Consider the following 26582-nt stretch of genomic DNA (forward strand, 5'->3'; position numbering starts at 1 on the left):
GTTTATGTGTGTGGTTTTTGACTTTGTTTGTGCATGCACGTGTCCTAGTCGCGGCTCCGGTTGCGTTTTTTGAAGAAAAGAACGGTGTCCTTCTGAGCGGCCCAGTAAAATGGGGACCTGGTTCTTGTGTGATCCTGATCTGCAAGATTCAGATAGAGAAGGACATAAGAGAATATAGGTTGGAACAGCATCTGATCTCATATCTTTCAGACAATTTAAAAGGTGACGGTCTTCACTTCCTGGCTCTTCACAACTTACAAATCGTCACTCATGCGGCCTGCAAATAACTCACATAACACAACAAAAAGCTTTCTATCTTCACCCACATCAAGGTCCACTATGATAAAATGAAAAAATGGTTGAAAACTGTGGGTATGATAGATAATAGCTGAATAGCATGAGCCAGTCTGTGATATCTGATGGCATGACTGGTGTGCAGAGGAGAAGACGGACAAAAGAGCAGGGAAATGAACCAAGATAGGACAAAAGCTGAGTAACACTCATCTTGGTCAGGCATACAGCTGACGTTATCAGCTGTCAAGAATAAGTGGCTGTCCACTGGCATCCAGGGGACGCTTAGAAGACCCTAAATCCTCATCCAGACTGACACAGTGACGTGGGTCTAGCCTGGTGTTGTGCTTACACGTGAGCCTGACTATATTCAGATGGCATCAATTCACCAGTCAAGAGCCCACTTTTGCAGCCGGTGTCTGTCTTCCAAGTCCTGAGACTTTGCCTGCCACTAGATTAACAATACACCAGACCCCTGACCCTAACAACAGATGAACCCACAAAATGGTGGCCCTTTGTTACTTTTTTTTTGGCTGAGACTGAGGCCATGAGGTTCTTGCCTGCAAGCTCAGACCTCGCTCCAGGATGGGGCCCTGGTTACCCTCATGTGAGCAAGGTCATTTCTTTCTGAAGATGGCAATCCTTAGTGTCTTCAAATCACTCTTAGCTCAGCCCTGCATTAAAACAACACAGGGGTCTGCGTTGGTGGGGGCAAGTTGTTTAAGTTCCTGAGACAATGACATACGATCCAGGCAGCCCAGTTGGAGACAGATTAATGCATTCAAAGGCTTATCAGACCCCAAAAACACAGCACAGTGGTTTAAATGTGGTCTTAGCCATTTGCTTTGGGACAACGCACCAGGAGCTTCGGCCCTGGGAAACACTGCTCCCAAGGCTTCAGGGGCACACAAACCACTTCACTATGATGAGCCTGTGTTCAGTCCAACATTAGCACTGCAATGGCAGAGCAGAGGTGCCACGCTCTGGCAGAAAACGCAGGATCGTCCAGCCAAAAGTTTAATCTGGCTCGACTTTTGCCTCAACACAATGTGATATCATCCAGCAACGCATTACTGTGGCCAATGAAATACGTGCAAGTGCACCCTCCCGGTAAATTACTTTTGAATCAGAACAGACATTTCTCCTGTTTACCTGGTTGTCATCACGATAGAGGATAAAATGATTGCTGCTGTGATACCCTTCCAGAGCTGAAAAATATTTCCTCACAGCATTATAAAGCATTCTGCAGTGTTTTGGTGTCTGATTAGGCTTCATAGTCATGCATCAATTTCTAAAACTGGATTTCCTGGATTGTACTACATCATCTTACCTGAAGCAATAATACAGCCCTTTGTGTTTTTTTTGCTTTGTGTTTGGTCCTAACACATAGTAAGGGCCACTCAAAGAAAGATGTGTGATAAAAGTGAAAGTGAAATATTGATTGTCAACTCAAAACACTGGATACAAAATTATTTCTTGACAATTCATTTGATTTTCTGACTGACTCTTGTGATTGTTCTGGATTTTGAGTTGCTCATATGTACAAAGACAATTTCAAAAGTACAGTATGATAAACAGGTCAGTTTCCTTTCCCCCAATTACTGGTTAAATGAATCTGACCAGTGACTCCCAATCAATCTTGCCGGTAAAAACAGAGTACTGAGATGAAAGTTATTCACGTGGTTTTACAATACAGAAATCCTAACAAATGGTTGTCTCTGTGACAAAAACAGGGTTCTCTTGGGTTTAAAGGGGCATTCTGCAAAATGAGAATCATTTTCTTAAAACAATTTTGCAACATGGGGGCAGTGATTCTGATTTAACTCTTACTGTGCAGGGGGGCTGCATCCAGGGCTCTCCATCTATCTGCATGGGCAGCCGACGGGACGTCCTGTGAAGAGAGAGCAGAAGGATAAGGAAGATGGGGGGAGGGGGCAGAGAGAAAGACAGAGAGAGAGAGAAAGAGAGAGAGAGAGAGAGAGAGAGAGGACAGGGTGGGGTTGGAGGTTGTGAAGGTCAGATCACACACACCTCTCATGCCTGTTCACACTGTCCCAGGACAGGGTCAAACACTGCACCCTTTGTTCCCATGAGACCCATTCCCAGACAGGCCCCCACTCTTTAAACTCACAGACCCTCTGTATACACACACACGCACATACACACGTACACAGACACACACTCAAAGTTGGTTTAAGAATTTCATGCAAGCCTCTCCGGGCTAGAGAAACTCAGTATGGGAGAATGAGTGTGATGAATGCTCTTTTAACTCTGGTCTAGGAAAATATTAGGGGCCGTTTGCTGAACAAGTGAGAGAACAACTCGTAAATCTCACTTATTTGGTACAGTAACTGGCTCACTGCAGATGTTGCAAGAGCAAAAAAAACATCTGAACTAAAACCACTTTGAATAAAAAAAAACATGTGTCTGCACACTTAGATGTGTTTGATGGAACTTTATAGTACATTAAAAGTACAGTATCAAATACGGTTATCAAAGCCGCCCTTTATATTTCCTTATTTATTTAGGTCAGCTTTCAAAATGTTTTAGTAACTAAAAGTTATATATAGTAAATAACTAAAACTCAATAATAATATAATAATAATAAACTAAATAATGTTCAATACGTGTCGCAACATAACACATGTGACTCACTAAAATAACTCACTAAAATTTGCTCCAAATTCTGGAAGTCCCAAAACACAACTATTAAGTTGTTTATTTTAAGTTATGGACAAGAAGGACTGACTCTGATGTGCTCAGTGAGATCATTTCACCGAAGAGACTAAACAGTCTGCTCCACTTGCAATGAAAGGGTGCTGTTGCAGAGTGGCGTGGCTGAAAAACTATCTTTGACCAAGCTGCATATGGTTCAAAAGGGACTGTGCATGTGCATCAGTTGATACAACACCGGGTGTCTGCAAAGACCGACGTGTTCACGTGTGTTTGTCTGTCTGCACAGATGTAAACAGTCTGTGTGGACTCTCATGGATATGGGAAAATTATAAAAGTTACATAACCCATGCCATTGCAGCCATGCAGACGTGTAAAACGTAATTTGTGCTTTACTTACATATATTACTAATTGGTGCTAGATAATATCTACCACAGTTGACAGCAGCAGACAACATGAGCTAAAAGTGAGATACCTTCAACCTGAACGCTCTTTACTAATACACAGCATAAGAAATTCATTAGCATCAGAGCCTTGTAAGTATAGATATCTAGCAAACTAGGAACCAAATCCAAAAACACTCAAGCCCCAACACTACAGACAGATCATTTTTCATCTTGTGATTGTGAGTCAGTCCTTGGCTCCAGTGGCTCACTTAGTAAAGCATGTCGTTGAAATATATAATTTATTAGGTACAGGCACGTTATTGTTTGGATACTGCAGGGATTTTAGCCTTCAAATGTACAAAACACTCTAAAGGAATACATTTTTGATCATGCATGTATGGAACAGCGATGGATTCATTTTGTGTAGAAAGTACAGTTTCCAGTTGGTTGACCAGACGGAAGATAAAAGGAGGGGAGGGGAGTGACACAAGACAGATGAAGAGAAGGATGGAGAATGAAGATCAGAAGGTGGCAGGAGGGAGGAGGATGGCTGAATGTGGGAAAAAAAATGGAGGAAGCAGCTGAGAGACAGGAGGTTCTGACCTGATGGTGACGTTGGCACACTGAGCCAGTCTGCGTCCTGCACTCTTCAGTCCAGTGTAGATCTGCCCCATCTCTATTGCCCCTTCAAGGCCAACAACCTCCAATAGCTGATCACTGAGATCTGGGTGGAGAGGGTCACAGAGAGGGTGTAGAGAAAGACAGAGAAACATGTAGAGATGTTATGGAGTTCCATTATAGGGGCTTTGCTTGACCAAACTCAAGAAGAGAGGTGTTGAGAGTCTGAAGCTGACAGACTGAGGCATTAATAGACACTTCGAGTTCTGCTTGCACTTTTGAGTCCTGTAACTGTGTTTGTGTGTGCTTAATTCTAATTTGTACTTTTTAAGGCATCAGTTTGCTCATCAAACAGGATCTGAAACCCCAAAATCACAAACACACAGAAACACACACAAATCGACCAGATGTGTTACATTTACATTTACTCATTTGGCAGATGCTTTTATCCAAAGCAACTTACATTTGAGGAACAACATACAAGCATCAAATACAGATCTACAACTGACAATACATACTAGTAAGAGCAGCAATAAATACTAGTAAGATCTCACAGTACATATCACATCAATGGGGTAAATACCTAGGGAAGGAAGTAAGAGTTAACAAAAAAGTGCAATCAATACAAAAAAGTGCAATCAATACAAGATAATTGTAAGGGACTAGAAGAAGAAGAGAACAGGAAGTGCATGTTAGAGGTGTTATAAGAGGAAGTTTTCTCGGAAGAGATGAGTTTTCAAGACCTTCTTGAAGTTAGGGAGGCAGTTGTGTGAGGTAGATGGGTGCAGACCCAGTAGTCACTCTGTATGCAAGCATTAGTGACTTGAATTTGATTCTGGAGGCCACGGGGAGCCAATGGAGGTCACTGAGTAATGGAGTGACATGAGTCCTTTTGGGCTGATCAAAAACCAGACACGCTGCTGCGTTCTGAACCATTTGTAAGGGTTTCACCACACAAGCTGGAAGACCTGCTAGGAGGGCATTGCAATAGTCGAGGTGAGAGATAACCATGGCCTGTACCAGAAGCTGGGTGGCGTACTGAGTGAGGTAGGGCCTGATTTTCCTTATGCTGTATAGAGCAAAGCGGCATGACCGAGAGACAGTAGCAACATGGTCTGAAAAGGACAGCTGGTCATCAATCATGACACCAAAGGTTCTCACCACCCTGGTTGGAGTGATGGTAGAGGAGTCAATTTGTAGTTTGATGTTATGGTGGACAGATTGCTTGGCTGGAATGACCAAGAGTTCAGTCTTAGAGAGGTTTAGTTGAAGGTGGCAAGCCTTCATCAATGCAGATATGTCCGAGAGACAGTCCGTGATCCGCACCGAGACGGTGGGGTCGTCTGGTGGGAAGGATAGGTAGAGTTGCGTATCGTCTGCGTAGCAGTGGTAAGAGAAGCTGTGCGGGCAAATGATCAGCCCCAGTGAGGTGGTGTAAATTGAGAAGAGAAGGGGCCCTAGCACTGAGCCTTGGGGCACCCCTGCGGAGAGGCAGTGGGAGGAGGATAATTGTCCTTGCCACAAAACATTGTAGGAACGCCCCGAGAGGTAGGATTCAAACCACAGGAGTGCTTTACTCGAGATGCCCATTGCTGAGAGAGCGGATAGCAGGATCCTGTGGTTGACTGTGTCAAAGGCAGCTGATAGGTCAAGCAGGATAAGAAACGAAGATTGGGCTGCAGCTTTTGCGGACCTTAGGGCTTCTGTTACAGACAGAACAGCCGTTTCAGTAGAGTGGGCACTCTTAAAACCAGACTGATATGGATCTAGGAGGTCATTCCGTGAGAGGAATTCTGAGACCTGTTTGAATACTGCCTGTTCAATAGTTTTGGATAAAAATGATAGAAGAGACACCGGCTATGGGTCAGGAGTTCTGATACTTCGCTCTCTGTGAGAGGAGTAAACGAGGAGAGTGAAGAACCATTGACCTGGGAGGGCAGAGGAAAAGATGTAGTACTGCTACACTGGTTGAGTTTGAGTGTTTTAGAGAATTGGCTAGTTATAGCCGCAACTTTGCCTGTGAAGAAGACATCAAAGGTATCAGCGGACAAGTTTGTGGGTGGTGGAGGTAGAGGAGGATTTAGTAGCGCTTTAATAGAGGAAAATAATTTCCTTGAGTCAGTGGCACTGCTAATTCTGTTCTTATAGAATGCAGTTTTGGCAGCACTGATGCTTGTTGAGAAGGAGGAAAGGAGCAGATGGTAGCCCTTAAGGTCGGCGGGGTCTTTGGTTTTTCACCATTAACTTTCAGCGTCTCTGAGATCAGTATGGAGCCCATGGATGGTATCAGTTAGCCACGGGTGGGACTGGTTCGGGCGAGAAGGCTTGGTGAATAGAGGACACAGGCTACCCACGTACAAGCTTAGTGTAGAGCACAGAGATTGTGTGGCATCCTTGACCTCAAGTGAGGAAAATGTGTTGAGGGAAGGTAGAGTGGAAGCTACCACTGAGTCCGAGTGAGTGGGAGACAGGTTGCGGAGGTTGCTGCGGTGTGAGACAAACAGTGTTGGAACAATGGGCTGTTCCTGTAGGCATACCGTGAACTGAATGAAATAGTGGTCTGACACATGTAGAGGTGTGACTGTTAGGCACTCGGCACAGTTTCGGACAAGAACGAGGTCAAGCACCTTGGCAGCTTTGTGGGTTGGGGGGCTGAGAACCCATGTTAGATCAAAGGACTGTGTTAGAAGAGACTGTCTGAAAGTGTGAACCCTCATCATCTTGGATGGCTGGCTATTCACCCAGACTTCAAATGTGGCCATTCGGAACAGCTATAAACACTTTTGCATTTAGGTATGGTCGGAGGCCACTGTGAACAAACATTTCAAGCTTAACCTAGCCTCCTCGTAATCTTCTTTTAATTTCCCTTTGTGTTCTCTCTCTGGCTGAAATCTGATCATTTGACATTTCACTTACAACACACTAGCTCATAAACAATGATACTATTGAGAAATGATGTGTTTGTATGGCCCCAGCAACTTCACGGGTTTTTATAAATGAAATATTAGAGAGAAATCTGAGAAATATTCCATCTTCACAGCCAGTGTGATAATATGTGACGTGCTACATCAGAATCAAATCTCATACCCTCTCAAACAACTGTGTTGGTGGCAAATCATCTACACTAATTAACTGTGGTTATGTACAGATCACAACTCCAAACATGGTAACAGAAACCAAGCTGCCCGAGCTGGACAGGCCGACAAATACTTTATTTTGATAGTTATTATTTGATTTCTGTATGCTTTTCTTGTTAGCTTAGTTTAGTTTTTATCAACGTATTGATTTCTACATCTTTTCATTAGTCTTGTTCAGTTTATTGGAGATTGTTGAAAAATGTGGTGTGATGCTACAAACAAAAATAGACCCAGAACTGAATCAGATATCTGCCTCTGTAACGCATTCTCCATGGCTAATCATGCAGGTTAGTGCGGAGCTCTGAGAGTTGATTAACTTTGTTCAGGCAGGCAGGCTGGTGCCAGCTAACACCTAAACATATTCTAGTCTTCTCCCTTGCACTCAAAAGCACAGTTTCCCCTGACTGCCTTTCTGTCTTTCTTCAGTGCTGAATGATACCTTAAAATGTCAAAGAAATACTAAAGTATTCCTCTGAAAGTTCCTCTGCATTAAATCTGCAACCATCCAAACTGTGTATGCTGTCTTGCAATTACATGTTCCTAATGTCAATGCCAGACACAAAAGGCAAAAAGAATTAAAGAACAGAAAATAATAATATGTACTTGATTTAATGGCTTTAGCAGAGTTTGCAGCAGGAGAGAAAAGTTTGTGAAAGGCACTGAGGGAAACCAGTCAAACCATTCCCTGAGGTTCTCAATCTTCCATCCAGCCCAGACAAGCTACGACTGGCAGCTCTGCATGTTGTGACAGGAGCCACAGGCTGCAGGTCTGTCTGTCTGTTACAGTGTAAACAATGTTAATAATTTCCCAACATCGTCAGACCTCGCTGACCCTGTTGGCTTTGTTTCAAACGACAAACAGGAAACTGTGGTGTGTTTGTGCTTTGCACTGGAAGGGAAATGTGTTCTGCAAAAGCCTGATGCAACACAGGGGTCGTGGCTTTGCACGTTTTGGAGGAATTTAAGATAAAAGTTGTGTATACATAGCGACATAAGTACAGAGAACATTTAAATGTGTTTTTTCTTATCCTGTGCTTATTCCTGTAATCAACTCCCTTATCATATCATGTTGTTACCAACAGTTAAAGATGAAATATTATATTATATATTATATAATATATAGAACAATTAATCTCTTGATTAACTGCAGCTGGGTAACACAAGTTTGAACATGGTGGATTTTCAATTCGTGTTGGTTCACGTGTATGAAAGCATGTGTGTGGACCAGGATGTGTGGCATTTGGAAAGTGCTGCCATTTCAAAGATGATCAAGGTTTATCTGGGAATGAGTTGGTTGCTGCTGAGTCACAGGCACTCTTTAATATTTCAGATGACTATTCAAGAGAAAATGTCAGAGCAGAGCAAGGAACAACATTTAAAAACCCTTCAAAGTGTACTTCAGTTTTGTCTCTCCTCTTAAGAATTAAATGCTTGTGGCACATGCATTAGTACAGAAGGGCTTGTGAGGAAAATAAATATGCTGCATCAATAGAAAAAGGCGAAGAAAACTCTTTTTAAAATGCTGAAATTATAGATTGATATATATTAACAGAGGGTTTTAAATTAACTGTGAGTCTGCAGCATTGTTTGTTGGATTGAAAGGCTTTGATAAACAATAAATATTATTATTATTATTATTTACACATCCAGCAGTTACAGAAAAGCATGATCATTCATTTGGAGTCATGTTTGTGTCCACCTGATGAATGTAACTCTTTTAGCTCTGTTTGGCAGATGTCTAGCAAATATCTGGCACTTTAACTGCTAAATGTTCCTCTTTCTTCACCAGCTAGCTGCTAAGTTAGTGTGTCTGTCTGTCATTTGGTGGTGGGCAGGTACAGTGGGTTTATCAGAGCGGGTTGAAAGCCAGCCTGCAAACCTGGATGATGAGACTTGGTGAGAGGGACTCCAGACACTAAAGCTGTGGGCTTGAAAACGAAAACAGTGAGCTGAAACATGCTAAAATGCTCTGTAAGTTTACCATTTACATTCCATATAGTAATTTCACGAAATTGTTTATAGACACAAAGTGCCGCTTTAACGGTTTGTTTTCCAAAATCAAGGTCTAAATGCTATTTCAAAGATTTCACCACATTGCCATGGATAAACCTTGATAATTAACCCCCCCCCCCCCCCCAAACCAGTCAAATCTTTGAGTTTTACTGGGTCTAAACACTGAAGTCAGCCTACAAAATGTAGTTTTTACTTGAACTCGAATAAACTCTCCCCAGTTTCCTGAAACCCCCCAGATTCCAAGAAGAAATATTTGGAAATTATCTACATGGTCACCTACATGGTATAGCTTCACTCCTGATCACACGTACATTATACTGCGTGCAGAAATGACGCCTCATCTGTAGACTGCGTGCAACTGCACAGACACCCACACATGTTCACCATATGTATCTCTCTGTCTCTGCAGAGCTTTCCAGGAAATAATTATAATAGGATAGGGCACGCATTAAGTAAAAACTGAACAGTTGGAGACTAAGAGATCAGGAAAGGGGGGCTAGTGACATAATGGATACACATGACAGATGGGAATTAAAAGGAAGGCTGGATGTAACGATGGATGCAGTCTGTCATTTTCTGCAGTTGAAAAAAAAAAAAGTGTGTGCACGGTCTTCTACTGCCAGGTTTGAAAAAAGAGGAAGTGAAAAAATTCAGTCGGTTGTTGACGTGTTCTATTTTAGGATATTAAAAAAGTGCTATTCATATATCCTTTTCCTGTTGTACTATTAAACATAAATCCCCCTCCTTCGCACACCCACCCATACACCTCTACTTCCTCCAAATACCAAAAATGGGCATGCCATCCTGCCCGTGTCCCAGTGTGAGAGCCTGATGGCAGAATAGCCCACTGTGCTGGTTCTCACCTCACTGATGATTCCCGCCTCATCAGATCTCTGCGCTTTTGACTCGCAGGCAACCAGCACTGTTACTTCTCAGTAAGGTAGAGCTAAGAATAGAATAGAACAGCCTCTTACATAACACAGCCACGGTGCATTCTGGGATGGGATGGCATAGCTTTGCCAAGCAGCGGGCAGCAAGAATCGTTACTGTTGTGCTGCACTATTTGTCTCTGCTGTGCAGGCAATCTGAAGTCATTTTAAAATTATTTTAAAAACCACGCTTTATATAGGGGAGTTGTGAGAATATTTCTAAATACATTGTAACAGAATAGCTTCTAACTGTTAAACTGATATTGAAATATAGTTTTTTCATGATTAAAACATGAATATGTATGAGTATGAAACAAAAACTACATAGAGATAGGGTGTAGAAAATATAAACTAAAAGGTAAGGGTGGTTATATTCTATATTCACATTATTCCATTGCTCAGTACTTCCTCAGGACTCTTTCTGTGGCTCTCAACCCCGAGGCCATTCTTTTTTTACTGATGATGTAAATCCAGTCCATCTTAAAATTCAATTGTTTTTGTTGTCTGCTACAGCATAAATATGCTCTGTAAGTCATGTGACCTGAGTTCTCCTTTGAGAAAAAAATCATTAAACCCAAAGGGAAAAATCTATATTTCACATTTTTGGGTTTCTCTATGGTGCCCCCTAGTTTCGCATTCATTTAATGGAATACCATTAGGTAACCGTCTACGTCAACATGTCCTCAAACCTAAACCACAATATTTGTCAGTGCCTCGCGAAACTACATCTATGAGTGTTTTTCTAAAAGACATATATGTCATTTATATAACGTTGGAAAGTACCAGTCCAGCAACAGGGCGTACCGGACCTTAACCACGTTACATGAGTCATGTGACACACGTGGTTAACATTGTAAAATAGTCGCAGTTTGGTTAGGTTTTATAGGAATAAGCCATATGAGGCTTTTGCTACACAGACAATGCTTGTTAGCCGGATCCATTTATGGTTGTCTTGTCATGAGATTTGACATTAAGAAAAACAGAACATCACCAAGTTCTTTAAGTTTTAAATTAATGATAATTTTTTTATAATAACCCTTCAATTAGAAACTGAAAGATGCATTATAAATCCCCCAGAGGAATAGCCGCAGCTTTAATTGCGCATCAGCTAGAGGTGTTGGGCTATAATTATAAGCAGGCATATTTGTGTATCCTTCCTCCGCCTACTACCCCGACCAGCCTGTTATTGTCTCAGGGTGGCCAGAGTCATGGCAGATGGTCTAGAGGAACTGCAGCTCACCTCGCCAGCCCCAACAGAGGTAAAGGTACGGGGGAGAGCACTTGGCAATTTGACAGAGAACACAATGTTACTATGATATAGTACAGAAATACACCACACACACTGCCAATTTCACTGCTATTTTTCTGTCACACTGTTATGGAGAAGCAAATCATCATGAGAATTTTCCAGATAGGAGAAAAACATCCATGGGAACAAACCACAGTTCTGTTCTGTTTTTAAAGACGCTTCAAGAAATCTTTTCCATTCACATCCTGTTTGAAAGTGACTGGCCTCTTTAAGGATCAGTCATTCGGCATTCATTAACTTAAATGTATCACTGGAAGGTCATCCACTCTCCTGCCATCCACTGAGAGCAAAGTCAGCTGCTTCACAGAGGAACTATTTCCAGCTACGCAGACCGGTGGGGGTGAATCAAAGTAAATATAGTCTGCTGTTTGTGTTGCGTGAGAAGAAAACAATATGCAGTCTCTGGATGTGATCGGCCTAATATAGCCTTCTATTGTGGTGTGTCACAGTTTGACCATTTGCTGGGGAGGGCGGGCAGGGGCTTGTGGGCTGTGTGTGGGTGCAGGGAAGGAGGAGCAAGAGATGACAAGGTGAGGGGAGCAGGGAAAGAAAACAAATGAGTCATGAAGTGAGACGCAATGGGAACCTGGACAGACCATACCTGAAATAGCAGGTTTCTTAAAAATAACACCCAAGTACAGCAACTTATTAAAATAAGTGTAATCTATTACTCATTACAGATTGAAGAAAGATTTACATTACTACAGTAATTGCTCACCGGAAGAAGAAATCAACCACGTCAAAGGTGCTTTCCAGCAACACCAATACTACTACACCCACACTGCATATGTGCAGGGGTATTTTAACAAACACACAGTCCACAGTTTGGAGGTATACTGACCATCAACAGCTACCTTAACCGCTGTGACTGCTAGGCCAGTAAAAAATTTCAGTAAGACGTGTGAGAGGTTACATTTGATATTAATTTATTACTTTCCAGTCAACACACTTGTTTGCTGTCTTACCAGGAGTCTGATGGAGGGTTGATATCTGTTTCAAGTATGTGTATTTAGTGGACAGACTTGTGTGGGACGTGTTAGCTTTGCACAGGGTCTGGAGATGTGGCTAAAAGAGGAGGAATATAAACCCCTCTGACAACTCCAAAGTTGTCTTTTGACATGTTCTTATCTGGCTAGCTAGCCACTGGTCAGCTATATTCAGGAATCAGTTAGTTGTTGTTCAGTGAGTTGGATGATTTGTGAACACAGTGGCTTCAATGTGAGGACAGGACATTTGGAGAGCTGTGTGCATTCAGCAGGGCCTAAGCTAGCAGTTGGTGGTCATCTACAGTCAAATCATCTAGGCTGTCTGCTCATTAAACCACAATGTTTTTATGTCTCAATATGTCTCAAGGAACTGAGTCGGTGATGGAAATTAAGATAACAAAGCATGTATCTATCACTCCTGCTGCTGAGTAATCAGTAATGTAACTATTTTTAAAGACTAATAATTGCGAATGAGTAAGTGATTACATTTTTTAAGTAATTTGCCTAGCTGTGTGTTGTTCTCATCTCCGAGAGTCATGTCCTCATAGTGAAGCTTTGAGATTCACAAACAAAAGGAGAACAGCTATTAAATGTAAGCTTGCCAGTGGCTAGATAGTGAGTGTATGTCACTCTGTAAAAATGTAATGCTACTGTGTCACATACTATATTATCTGTCTATTATTACTATAACATTACTATTAATGCTGTTTCTGGTCAAGGTGGATCTAATTTTAACTACCACACTTTACATAAGTTACTATTTGGTAGTTCAAACCTTAACAATATGTCATTTTAGATATATGTATATACTGTTTATATAAATACATTTTATATTCTCTGTGTAACTTTATAATCTGAAAAGTGACTAAATCTGTCAGATATATGTAGTGGAGTAAAAGTACAATATTTCCTTGTGAAATGTAGCGTAGAAAGCTATTATGCCTTATGCTGTACAAGTACATCAGAATTGTACAGTACTTGAGTACTTGAGTACTTAGTACTAATTTACTTTCCACCACTGCCAGTAAGAAAATAAGCCAACATTGCACTAGCACTTAAGAAACTGAGTGTTATTGGGAATAGTAACTGTGATGTAATTACTGAATTGAAATTTAAAAAAATCACATTATTGTAACGTGTTACTGAGTACTGCCGCTCAACACAGTGTACAGCACACTCACAATTCCCACGGTTCGATCTGCGTGCTACATCCACTTTGTTCATTTGAATCCTTTCCAGCTCAATCCACAGCAGGAAGCTAAGGAAATCTGATCTGGGAGCAGAGAGGAAATAAGCGAGGGGGGAGATGGAGCAGAGATAAAAGTTGAGGAGGAGCATGAGGATGGGATGGGCTGACACCGGGGCCTTCGTACGTGAATCCTGTTCCTGTCAGCAGCTCCAGCCCTCACTGTGGTTTCAACGGCTCCTCTGACTGTTATCTGTCTTCATCCAGCTGACATGAATGGACTTTTAACCCCACTTTATTTAAAACTTCAGACAGGTTGACCTTTTCTTTTTCACCACAGCACATTTGGAAACCTTAAGCTTAATGTCCAGACTTTCTTTGTCCCATTTACTGATTCTAATTTACACCTTAAACTGTGACACAAGGTCCCCACAACTGTATATAAAGTCAATGCAAAGGTGTGAGTGGATGCAAACAGGTGTGAATTTGCATTGGGCAGTGTAAACTGAGGCAAAGGCGAGTTGAAAATGTCTCATCTGTCATTTCTGTACATGCAGGAGAAAAACCAGAGCAGACACACAGTGACTCAGAGGGCTGAAGTTTCATCACTGAGGTCAGTAGTGCCCGGGGCGTCTTTCACTCACTCTGGGTAACCTTGGCTGATTGCATTATATGCAGCAAATGGATTTAAAAGCTTTAGTTTATTGCGCCAGAGAAAGCAACTGCCATAAACAATTAGTTGTATGATAAACACGCAGGCACGCATACACACTGAGAGAGTCACACTAGCGCATTCATGCTTTAAGGCACGCAGAAACTGAGGCACATTAATGCATACTTTGCATGGAGACACACGGTTTCTCTCTGAAACTGGAACACTCGTCTTTGAGTCCTGTTTCCAAATAGCATTAGCGGGCACATTTAATAAGGCTTAAATCAAGAGGGACAACTCTGGAGCGCAAGATTTCATCACACATGTTATAAAGTGCATGCTACAAAGTAATTCACACAGAATTGTTTACATATTTTCCTAAAAATGTCCTTAATTAGTGAAGCTACTGGCCTAAACCTTAGAGTGTACACTTTCATGCACGTACTGTATATATACATGTGTGAAAAGTACAGAACATCTGGCTTAATGGGTCTTTTAAGCTGATGATACACAATATTTATTAGCCACTTTCCCACAGAGAATGGGCAACACATTTCAATCTGCATACTTTAGATCGGTCGTGAGCAATTATTGAGATTGAGATTACGGTAGTAGGCTAATCTTTACACTGTGTTCACAGGTATCTTTTTTAGGGGAATTGAGCTTTGTTCTTTACTTTTCTTTACTTTCTTTCTTTTCTTTGCGCCTCTGATTGGTTGTTGCCAACTGTCCGTTGCGCTAATCAGTTGCCCTGTGTCTCACCTGGTTGCCCATTGATGGCAGCATTACACAGCAACATTGCTCTAAAAGTAGCCCCGTTTATAAAATGCAGTGTAAATACTGTGTCAGAGAGCGATGATTCGACTGTATGCTGGTTTTGGGGTGTTTCATTGTAGTTTGTGGTGCAGTTTTTCAAATATGTTTGCTCTTGCTAATATTTTAATGCTTGTTTTGTCGAAAAAACAGACCAAAACCCCAAATCATTACATTTACAATGAAATGCCATGTGCTGTTTTAGTTCTTTTTACTCTCTTTGTGTTTTAGAAGGTACTTAGTTTTATGGCTTTTGGTTACTTTTATTCAGTTTATGTTGAAAATATACTTTGTTGTATTATAAAGCACTTTGTAACTGTTTATATCATTATCTCAAAGTTAAATCAACTCCTGCTGTCATCAACAACAAGTAAAATGTACACATTTCACAAATGTTGTAATAGCATATGGAAAATCCTTTAAAGTGAGGACAGTTTGTAGGTTTTCACTTCTTTAAGAGGCTACTTTGGGATTATGGCAGAGATTTAGGTCAAGAGTTAAAAAAACAGTCTAAAGATTTACAACACAAATGGAGTCAATGGCTGCAAAAGCTGTAAGTATTTTATTTCCCGAGCATTATGTTTCTGTGCACTGTTTTTATCATTAATGTACGGGCATGTTCTTAAAGTTAGATCGTACAGAATTGGGAGGACGCTGACCTCGAAATCAACGTTTCCTCCATTTTGTTTTAAGCTCTTACATAGCTGACTGGAGCAGGAAACATGTGCTTCTGTTTAACAAAGGAATCAAAACAAGATTGATTGGTTGTCGCTCCTATGTGTCAGAGGACATACAAGTTGGTTTAACTTGAAAGTAAGTTAACTCAACTTGAAGATTGCCTTTGTTTCTACTTACAAATTAAAGTTAATAAAGTTGACATAACTACAATGTTCTAGTTGTCTCAACATTGTCTTTTTTTGACTTGTTTCATCGTCATACTGTGAGTTAAAAAAAGATATTTTACTTTATTAATGCAAGAAAAACTTCTCTTAACTAGTTAAACCAACATACATTTCTGCATTTTTTTCCAGCTCACAGTTCCAAGTTAAAACAACACTACTGACCATTTTAACCCTCTCCAATGCTGGCACTAGTCCTTTCTTGTTTACCACAAGTGTCTATATTTTGGTTGGTATTTGAATATATAGCTTATCTGCAGTGTATAATCAGTAGGGATGAGCGAGTACACCACTATCTGTTATTACAGATTATTTTACAAAACCTCAAAACTGAGCTTCAGAGCAATGTTTCTGACTTACAATTATAGCAAGAGAATAATTTTAAAAAAACGTTCCTATATTTATAGTTTATTAGAAAACAATATTGACCCATTTTACTCTGATGACACTCGTCAAGTACATTTTTTGTACTGAATGCTCGCTTCAACCAAGTACTTGCTCAACCCTAATGATTAGTTGGTTATGTCCATGTTTCAACTTTGCAATGGTTTAAAGAAGACAGTTTCTCTCAAACTGAAAAGATGCAGCAACTAGGCTTTTTGTTTCCACGCACACCTGCATTTTTTCCACTGATAACTAACATACAAGTTCAATCAACACCTACATATCTGACAAGTCTCAAATAGTCAACACAATAAATTTAATGCACGTTTAACTTTCGAAAACTCATACAGTCCCATTCAAAATCCAAAACTTGTCAGAGCTCTTTGAGTTAAAAAGAAGGAGTAAGCGGACATAACTTAATGGGGCTGTAATGATTTACAGTGCAGTGTTGAACATCTTTAAACTATTCCATGTCAAACTACTAGGAGCCTTTATAGTCTCTGAGAAATGGTGAGCGCCGCCAGCATGTGATCTGAGATTCAACAAAGAGAACTTCGTACTCTATAGCTTCTTTTAGTATGTCTTCTACCTGTGTCTTCCTTTTCTCCTGTCTTTTGCTTTTCCTCTGCTCCACTCTTTACGTCAGTATAGCCCTGAGATCTCCATGGAAACAAGGTTTAGTTCAGTCAGCGGTGATGTGCACAGTGAAGTGAGAGAGACAGAAGTGGGATGAATTAAGAAAACCTTGGTGAAAGCATAGAGTGGGTTATTTTCTAATGTTTGTGGATATCAGACGCAGGCTCAAGCACCAGGAAATAACTCATCCTGGAGATTACTCTATCCATATTATAAAAATGTATACTGGTCTGGCACTAAAGACTGATAAATGAATACATAAATAATCAGCCTTTATACATTACATAGTGGCCTTTACAGTAATTTATTTTCATTTTCTGATTTTTTTCCTAGATGTGAACCTTTTAAGTCAAACTACTGGCAAGCGTTTAGATGAAAAACAACCCCACAAATCTAAATCTCTTCTTCAAGGAAAGCTAGAGAAAGTGCACATGAGTTGGCTAGTAAAGCAAAACTAAAAAGAAACTTTGTTCCGGTCTGAATTTCTTTGAAGTTACATTATTTACAAAATATAAGAGGTACACCAGCCATTTAGTACTGAACTTCCATAAACTTGGTGGCTTTAAAGAAAAAACTCAAAGCTGGGTCTTTCCCAAATGCAACCATTGTTTTGTTAGATCCTACTGGTCTGTTAAATGCCTGTCTCTTTCAAACTCCATACACCTGTCTAACAGAGACTTTCTATTAAAAACATGCAGCTCCCTGAACAAAATGCAACAATATACAACAACAACAATATATAACAACTGTGTATTCTGAATTTACATCTACAATTTGAAAGATGCGTCTGTTAAAGAGCACTACATCCAGCAATTACAACTAAAATATTAAAGGCTGCAGACAGCATCCTGTTACTCGTGCTCGCACTCAGTAAATTACAATCATATTTAGAATAATATATCTAGGGATGGGGATCAATACCCGGTTCTAAAAGGACCCCGTTCCAAACTTTCTCAAAACCCGAAAATCAATAAGATCCGAGCTTATCGATACTGCTATCGAGACTACTGGGTCCTATAATGTAACATTATGTCTTGAGATTCAAATCTGGTTTAACTTGAAACGCCATGAAAAAGAAAAGTCATGTTTATTCATTGATGGCACCGAAATGTGGTATTAAACAGGCCCGGGACTGTTTATCATCAGGCTGCAGCCTCCGCTGCCCTCTGTTGGCTCCACACACACAGCGGCCAGCAGAGAGAGACGCCGCTCCGTCGTGGTGGAGACGGTGAAGTTAAGTTAGCTCCAAACAACTCGAGTTGCCGACAGCAATACATTACATGCAATACAGTACATGCAATAAAACCTTTGCGAATAAAAAGACAATACTTTACCAAGACACCTGTGTGGAGAGTAAACACGTAGAAAGGGTTCATTTAAACTGCTCTGTCCTCAGTCTGTCATCCTGTATGTTTTATACAAGCACAGCTAACGTTAGCTCGGCATTAGCCAAATCTTACAAACAAGCTAAATTGAAAGCTGTCTGTCTGTTGCATAGCCTGGCTTGTAGTCTTAAAATTTGGCACATTGTTGTAAACTCAGCTGCTGGCTGAGACAAACTGGCCGCTCCTCCTTCTACCAGGTAACATTGCCTCCAGGCATTGAGAAGATGCTGACTGATGTCTTGTTCTGAATCCTATTGAAAATAAGCAGAAGGATAGCAGTATGGAAACATCCATAACGCGTCATGTGAACAAAAATAGAATAAGCAGCAGCATACCAACACTGGTGAATATTCTGATGGGTGAAAAATTAAAGGAAAAACAACATTAAGTGTCTCAGTAAGGAGGCAGGCCACCACGAGCCTCGAGAACAGCATCAGGGCTCCTTGCCAAGTCTGTGGAACTCTACTGAAGGGATGAGCTACATTCATACATTTATATATACAACCTTTATTCAATCAGGTCATCTCATTGAGATCAAGAGAGACCTGAGTACAACTGATCTGGTCTAATGGAGATGGTGGTGGACAGCACTGACATACACTTTGGTCCAAAATCTCCAATGGGTATCAAACTGAGTTGAGATGTAGTGACCATAGAGGCTGTAGAATTGTATTCACATCATTTTCATACCCACCAAACATGTTTCTCCACTTGTTTAAGGTTTTTCCTTTACTTTGTCCCCTTTCTGCATTAAATGGACGTCTGATGACATAAACAATAATCAGACATTATTGGAAATTCAAACGTAGCTACAAATGGTAATGAGGTGATCTTGGAAACTGTAACAGTAAAATGGTTGCTCTCTGCATTGATTATCAAGAACACTTAATTATTTCCAAAGGTCACACTTGGAGCTACAGCACTTGACCCCATTAACGTGTTGTCTCCTTTCTTGTTCAAGGTAATTTCATGGCATTCATCTAAAACAGATGTTTGGTGATAGTCAACGTCCTTAAATACCAGTTCTGTCAGCACCTCCTGTCCCTAGGGACAGAGGATGCTAATTGTTAGAGGCCAGTGGAGACAGATAGCCAGCACTAAACATCAGACTATTCTTATAATCTACACAACTCTATTTACCTGGTGACCATCATGAGTTTCTTAATTTGTGATTTCATGGAATAGGATTTGTGCACCTGCATGAAGAATGAAGAATTTCAGAAGATGTAGCTTTTGTGTTTGTGGGAGAGAAAATTAACTCTACAAGTATGCAACTCCCAAAGCATTTTTCTCTTTGACTTCAAATTTACTAAAATCTATTATTTTCTACAACTACAAATTCCACTGTCACAGGTGCTCAGTTGTTTTGCTCCAATAATATCTTCATATATCCCCAGCTGATTGTCACTGATTGACACAACGGAAATGGCCCCAGCAAGAAAACTCAGAAGACGTTGTTTTTTTTTCCATTCAGTGACATGCTGCTTTGACCAATAAAGTCAACATTCTACATGCTTGATCATTTATCTGTGATCAATTTAGCTTCAAGGTGACAGTAGACAATACCCTCACTCCCTACTTTAAATAGAATGCCTATGTTTAATGTAATACCTTTAAATGTAATGCCTAGTGGTACCCTACCCGCCTGGTCGGGTCCCTGGTTAAAATTACAGTTCAGTCTGACTTTTTCTGTAACACTTTACCTCTTTGGGCAGCTTCCCTGCATGAAAAAACAAAGCCCTCTCGTTCATTTGAATGGAGCCAGTCTGACGGTGCAGCTTGGTGCCATGTTCAGCCAAAATATTGAACAAGGCTCAACTTTTGCTGCAATGCAAAACGACGTCATTCAGCTAAGTGCTGCATTGGCCCATTAAATATATGCAAGCACATCATCATGACAAAATATAAATTAGTTAAAGCCATGATAATGTCCCACAATTGTAAAATCCCGTGTTAAAGTATTGTAAACCACTGTGAAGTGTTTTGACATCTGATAAGCCTTTAGATGCCTTTAGATCAATCTGTTACAACAGCTCCCTGGATCATACATACATATTTCATTGTATCACTGGTGCCTTAAACAACACATCCCCACCAACAGAGCCCCCTGCACTGTTTAAATGCAGAGCTATTTTTCGGTCTGAATCCCCACTTAGGTTGCACTTCTCATAATTCTAAGGCAGTCACAAATGGACAGTGCTTCAGGATAACATGCTAAAAAGGTTTGGAAACAAAGAGAATTTCTCCGCAGGGTTTTATTTGTTTTATTCAATAAAAGCCTATTATTTTGTTATCATTATTTATGACCTTAGAAGAGACAACCACTAATTCAGCGGGATGTTTTTTCTTTTACATGAAACTCTTCTTGTAAACAGGTAACACGTAGTTGAATTTGTTTGTTTTTTTACACTTTCCTGGGAAGGTGCTTTCTCATTCATATCCTTGGACTCACCTTGCACGCAAAATTTGAGCTCTTTAGCATCTGTGACAGTGCTGGCTTGCATCCTGTCAGGAACCTTCTTGCTCATGCGGTTGTAGTTCCTCCTTTTCTTCGACTCGCCCCACAGGTTGGAGCCACCATGCATGCTGGGAATGTTGAGCACAGCAATGCCCTCTAAGGAGGTGTTGCTGAGATCCAAGATGATCCCATCACACTGAGGGGAAATTAAGAGAGGAGAAAAGAAGAGAAAGAATGGGTTTAAAGAAACATTTAACAACTCTAAGAGAAATCTCTAACTGCTGCAGGATGACAGACACTATGGTAATATTGTATTACATTACATTCATTTAGCAGATGCTTTTGTCCAAAGCAAATTGCAATGAGTTGTGTTGAAACCATGTAGAAGCAAGAGCTAGATATATAAGTAAGTCTTAGTAAGGGTTTTTGAGTTGTAGTCTGAAAAGGTGAGTTTTTAGCCTGTTGAGGAAGATGGGTAGTGACTCTGCTGTTCTGATTTCAGTAGGGAGCTCATTCCACAACAGTGGAGCCAGAAGAGAGAAAAGCCTTGCCAAAGATGAATAACCACAGGGGGCAAAGCCTCATGCTGTTGTAAAGGAGAACCTGACAGGAATGGGGTACTTCTGAGATGTTTTTCGAGAATGATTGTTCAGGGTCAACTCCAGGTTCCTTGCACCACCACATTGTCAAAGGTGATGGACAGGTCTTGTGAGGAACCCTTTCCAGTGGAGGAACATATTTTTGTCCAGGTTTACCTTTAGGTGGTGTCTTGTTATCTACTCTATGTCAGCCAGGCAAGCAGCAATGTGAGTCTCCACCTAAGTATCAGATGGGTGAAATTACAAGAATAGTTGGGTGTCATCAGCATAGTAGAGGTTCGGGAAGTCAAGCAAGTGTATGACCAAGCCATCCTTGTGTAGAGGGAGGAGAGGAGTGGGCCCAGCATCCCGTCAGGAAGGATGCAATAAGAGAGAGTGCAGACTGCGATGGAAATCCTTTAAGGGTGGAGAGAGGGATCTGGTGGTTCACTGTTTAAAATGCCGTGAACATAGGGTCGGTGGAAGGTGAGGGTGATCAAAGCATGAAGCACCACTCAGATATTGCTAACTTTCTTTTAAAAAAAACAGCAAAATCCTCCAAGAGGGGAGATGAGGGACAAAGAGGAAGATGTGGTGGTGAAGAAGAGGGAGAAGAAGGTCTTGAATAGTTTTCTGGGATTTGAAAGAGCTCTGAAACTAATATATATTTATATGTAATGCAATTCTATGCTAACAGCCAGTTTCATATTATACACCATGTTCCATCCATGCAGACACATACCACTGGCAAATGTATTCTGGTAGAATCATACCTGGAAAACTGTGTTGTGTGATGTTTTCAGTGTATTTCAATGTCAAATGCCATAAGCTCATCTGTAGGCAGACATTTCTCTAGAACTTGGCAAATCCCACAAACAGGATGAATACATAGAACTCGGGAGTAGTTTCCTTTTACTTAATAAGTTGCTCTTTTGGGTTGAACTGATACCACTTTTAGGGCAATTAATGCAGGATTTACATGTTCTGTTGATATAAGATAACACAGCAGGACTGAAAAACTCACAGTTGCTTGAGACCTGACAGTACGTGTGGTCACATGCACTTACAGTAAGTAACTGGAAACATCATTTAAATGAGACATCATTTATCTTTTCATGCATGTTTGCGCATGTGTATAACTAAGCCTTTGGCAGGCAAAGTATCTCTACGACAGCAGGCCTCTTTAAGATGCAACAATGCTTTCTTGTATTCTATATAATAATAAATAAATAATAATAAAATGTGACAAAAACTGAAATTAACAGATAGTAGCCTGAGGAAGTCAAGTCGGTTTTCACTGCTGAACATTATTTGTAATAATTGAAACACGTTCTCGCTGCACCGTTGGCCACTAAGAAAATGAATAAAAAATCAGAAAGCATTATAACTAATGATAACGCTTTCAGCATCAGCTATACCGGTGCTATTTCATCATTGCTCTGGGGATTCTGGTCTTAGATATGGTTTCAGGGAGATTTGTTTAAGGGTTTTCCTAGAATCCAATAATTATCTTAGTTGAAATGTATGTATTCACCTTACCTGTTTCATCACGCTGTCACTGAAATATATGGGGCTTTACAGCTGCCCCTTCTCTGCCCCACCGCCACTAGTGTCAGGTCATTATATATAGCTCTCCGGGTGTTGTCCAGTTGGCTGTCTTTTTTAAAACTCGTCCTCAGATTGTTAAAAAACAATCTAATTGACAGGGTCAGTGCCAAAGTATTTAATCCAACACAGCTTCTTCTCATTCATATGTGTTGTCCTTCCTAATAGAACCACAGTTAAAATAACTAACTAACTAACTTCCAAAATAGTGTCTGTGATCTGATAACTGATGTTCTGCATGTATGCTGATTCACATTAACCAGGTTACTAAAATGTATATAAAGGATTTCTGGAGCAACATGATTTCTAACATAGCCAAGATAACATAATAACATAGACTCTTGTGTGTATTTATATGTGCTAAGTGAGAGGAAGCTTATGCTAACATCTAAGCTAACAGATACCACAGACGTTACAACTGCAGTGTATGAGTAGCTGTATCATAGAGTAAGATAGCTGTCCATGCTTGTAACCTCTTTGCGCACCAGTGATTTGTCTAAGACTGCAAAATTTATTACGGTCTGATGCATTACCTGGACAGACACCAAGTGTGCAGTTGTGTGAAACAGCAAAACAGACAGCAGTAAAATAAGTTGGCCAAGTGTCAATACAAACTGTCTGATATTAACAGAAATAAAGTAACCCCATTGGCACTCTTGGCCTAACACTGAATTATATTATGTTACTTGTTAGACATAATCACATTACGTGCAAATCACACTTCTCTGCGTAGTAGCCTAAACACATCAGCAACTTCTATTGTGCATATATGCAAGAGTTGTTGCGCAATCACCTGTGCAGACAAACTGAGAAAGAATTCAGGTCAAAGCTTTTATGTACAGACTACTTAAGAGAGGAAACTTATTGTGATTCTTTCTAATAGGGTGTATTACAAACATAATAAAAGGGTTTCTAAGTCAAATGTAATAAAATCCTAATATCACTGTCTATATTAGTGTCTAGCTTCATCTGGATTTATCCGATAATATAAAAGCACTTGGAAAAGTCAACAACACATTGCTGTTTGTATTGAGTCAAAGCAACAACAAAAATGCTGGACTTTACCGCACGTCGACGACATGCAGGAAACTACAGAGGAACCTTCACATAATGTGTGACTGGAAACAACTCTTCTTTCAAACACACTTTGGTTTTAAAACAACTTTTCTTTTGTGCAGTTTCCAGAAAAAAACATTGGCATTACTTACATTAGGATTAAATATAAAACTGTTGTTCCACTCTTACATTGGTTTTAGATAGTAGCTTCACGGTAAAACCTGCATTTTTCTGCATTTCTGCGTCTGACTCTCCGCTCCCTGGTCTGTGTGTGTATATACCATTAATTTTCTACACCCTGTGGTACTGCACCTCTCACTAGGTGCCATCCAAAGCTTTCTTGGCTGTGCACGTCACCTCACCACCCTTATGATTTGCTTATCTGCCTTCACGATTGTTCCCCAGTTACTTGTTAGACATAAGGTCACATTATGTGGAAATCACACCCCTCTGAATGGTAAACACATCTGCATCTTCTATTGTGCATACATGAAAGAGCTGTTGCGCAATGAGCTGTGCATTCAAATTGAGAAAGAATTCAGGCCAAAGCTTTTACGTACAGACTGCTTAAGAGAGGATACCTACCGTGATTCTTTCTAAGAGGGTGTATTACAAACAAAATACAAGGTTTTCTGAGTAAAAGGAATTAAATTCCTAACATTACTATAAAAACTGCCCACACACAAGAAGATTATGCTTTGAATTTAATTTGCATTCTCCTTCATAACTAGAGCAGGTGAACCCCCCCTCCCGCCCAATGCCAGCTGGTATTGGTTCAAGCCCCCCGCAACCATGTACGGAGGATATGCACGATGAGTGAGTGAGTGAGTGAGTGAGTACCTTGCATGAAAAACATCACTGAAATATAGATTGTAGTTCAGGTTAGTAGAGGTTATTTGTGATTGCTCAGTCTAAGCGTTTCATAAATCTCAAGGTAACCATTAATGCATGTTACTAACTCGACTTCTCCCCTTTCTGGTAGTCTTGTGCTTTCTCGTCCCTCTCCTCTCTCCTCCTATCACTTTCTGCAGGTGTTTCTGGCTCTGGAGCTGTGGAGTCTGGATCTGTGGCTGCGGGTCACCTGCTGCCCCCGTGTTCCTGCTCGACACCCTCTGCTACAATCATTGTTACTAGTCCTATTGTTATTATTATTGTTATCTTTAACATTATGATTACTACACTACTATAAATATCTGTACCATTATTCATTCAGTCTATAGCAACACTATCTTTACTGTCTGTACCTCTGTGTGTATATTGTGTAGGCTGCCTCCCTCCCCTCTCTCTCTGTCTCTTTCTTGCCCTCTCTCTCTCTCTCTCTCTCTCACCCCCAACCGGTCGAGGCAGATGGCCGCCCACCCTGAGACATGGTTCTGCTCGAGGTTTCTGCCTCTTAAAAGGAAGTTTTTCCTTGCCTCTGTCGCCTAGTGCTGCTCTTGGTAGGAATTGTTGGGCTTCTGTAAATAATATCACAGAGTCTAGACCAAATGAAACAAAATATTTGTAAGTGGCTGATTGCAAAAAAACAGGGTATGTAGAGACAGAATATCATATTGTTGGTGTTTTTATTGGATTTGTTGACTATAAGAAATAAATAGAGTTATGTCAGCCTTAACATTTTAAGAAAGTAGTAGAGCTATATGTTGGCAAATGTCAAAAAGATCAGTAAATACAATATGTAATCACATAAATAATTAAATGTATGAGTAGCATGAACCCTTTGAAATGAAATGTGGCTTGTTTGCATTTGGCCCCAATGGATTCTGAAAAATTCAGTTTCTTGTGTGTGTGTTCTTGGAGTCCTGCTGTGCTTTAAGCACCCAGGTGACAGATTGTGCAGCGCTGTATGACAGAATGAGGCAATCAATGACTTTATGGAGCATTAATCTGATGATGTGCTATGAATAGCCCACCTCATTAACATGAGAAAACTACTTTGTTGTACGTTTTTAGAAACACATGAAAGAATAACAGCACTTAAAAGTCTGTCAGCAAAAAAAGACAGAAAAGCAAATATGTTGACATGTAGTGTACACAAGATGTTTCATATTTTACTCTTTTTTTGCATCAAATTCGGTATATACTTGGGTATTTAAAGATATTTTTTCTCATTCAGTTCAGTTACACCACCAAAATTTTTGTCACCGCTCATCCATCATCTTTGATAAGACAGTGACTCACCTCGACTTCTATGCATTCATTAAGTTTCTTGCAGGTGGCAGATATGGTCTCAGTGGTGCCAAACTCAAAGTACCAGAGCTTGTTCTTCATTCTGAGGAGAGAGGGGAAACAGAGGACAGATATGTTTTTAACTAACACATTAGAAAACATTCCCAGTCCTCACTTAGCTTGCACATGAGCACAGTGTTGTGAGCCTGCAGCGTGATTTGTTCAGGGTGCACTGGACACATATTGAAGCTGTCCGGTGCCTTGAGTCATCTCACATTTTGAAACTGACAGCTCAGGACAGCTAGCGGCCACGTGACCACAGAGGTCAAAGCTCCATCGATGGAGGCAATGGCACCACAGCATTGATTGCTAGATACTGAACCACAGAAGGTTAACTCCACCGTCTGTACTCACAGTC

General features: G+C 40.5%; 1 protein-coding gene across 1 annotated transcript in view; it reads right to left on the reverse strand.

Annotated features, from left to right (window-relative positions):
* Positions 1–2064: 2064 nt before the first annotated feature.
* LOC119885088 (diacylglycerol kinase beta-like) overlaps positions 2065–26582 on the reverse strand; it is a 36893-nt gene continuing 12375 nt past the window's right edge. Inside the window, exons 2-5 of the mRNA XM_038695326.1 lie at positions 26177–26267; positions 20751–20952; positions 3955–4075; positions 2065–2182 (exon numbers count right to left, since the gene is read on the reverse strand). Of these exons, the coding sequence (XP_038551254.1) occupies positions 2065–2182; positions 3955–4075; positions 20751–20952; positions 26177–26267 (532 nt within the window). The remainder of the gene's footprint in view (positions 2183–3954; positions 4076–20750; positions 20953–26176; positions 26268–26582) is intronic.

This window comes from Micropterus salmoides, unplaced genomic scaffold (assembly GCF_014851395.1).
Source record: "Micropterus salmoides isolate LMB-PRFRI ecotype aquatic unplaced genomic scaffold, ASM1485139v1 Ms_hic_scaffold_3914, whole genome shotgun sequence".
Classification (NCBI taxonomy): Eukaryota; Metazoa; Chordata; class Actinopteri; order Centrarchiformes; family Centrarchidae; genus Micropterus; species Micropterus salmoides.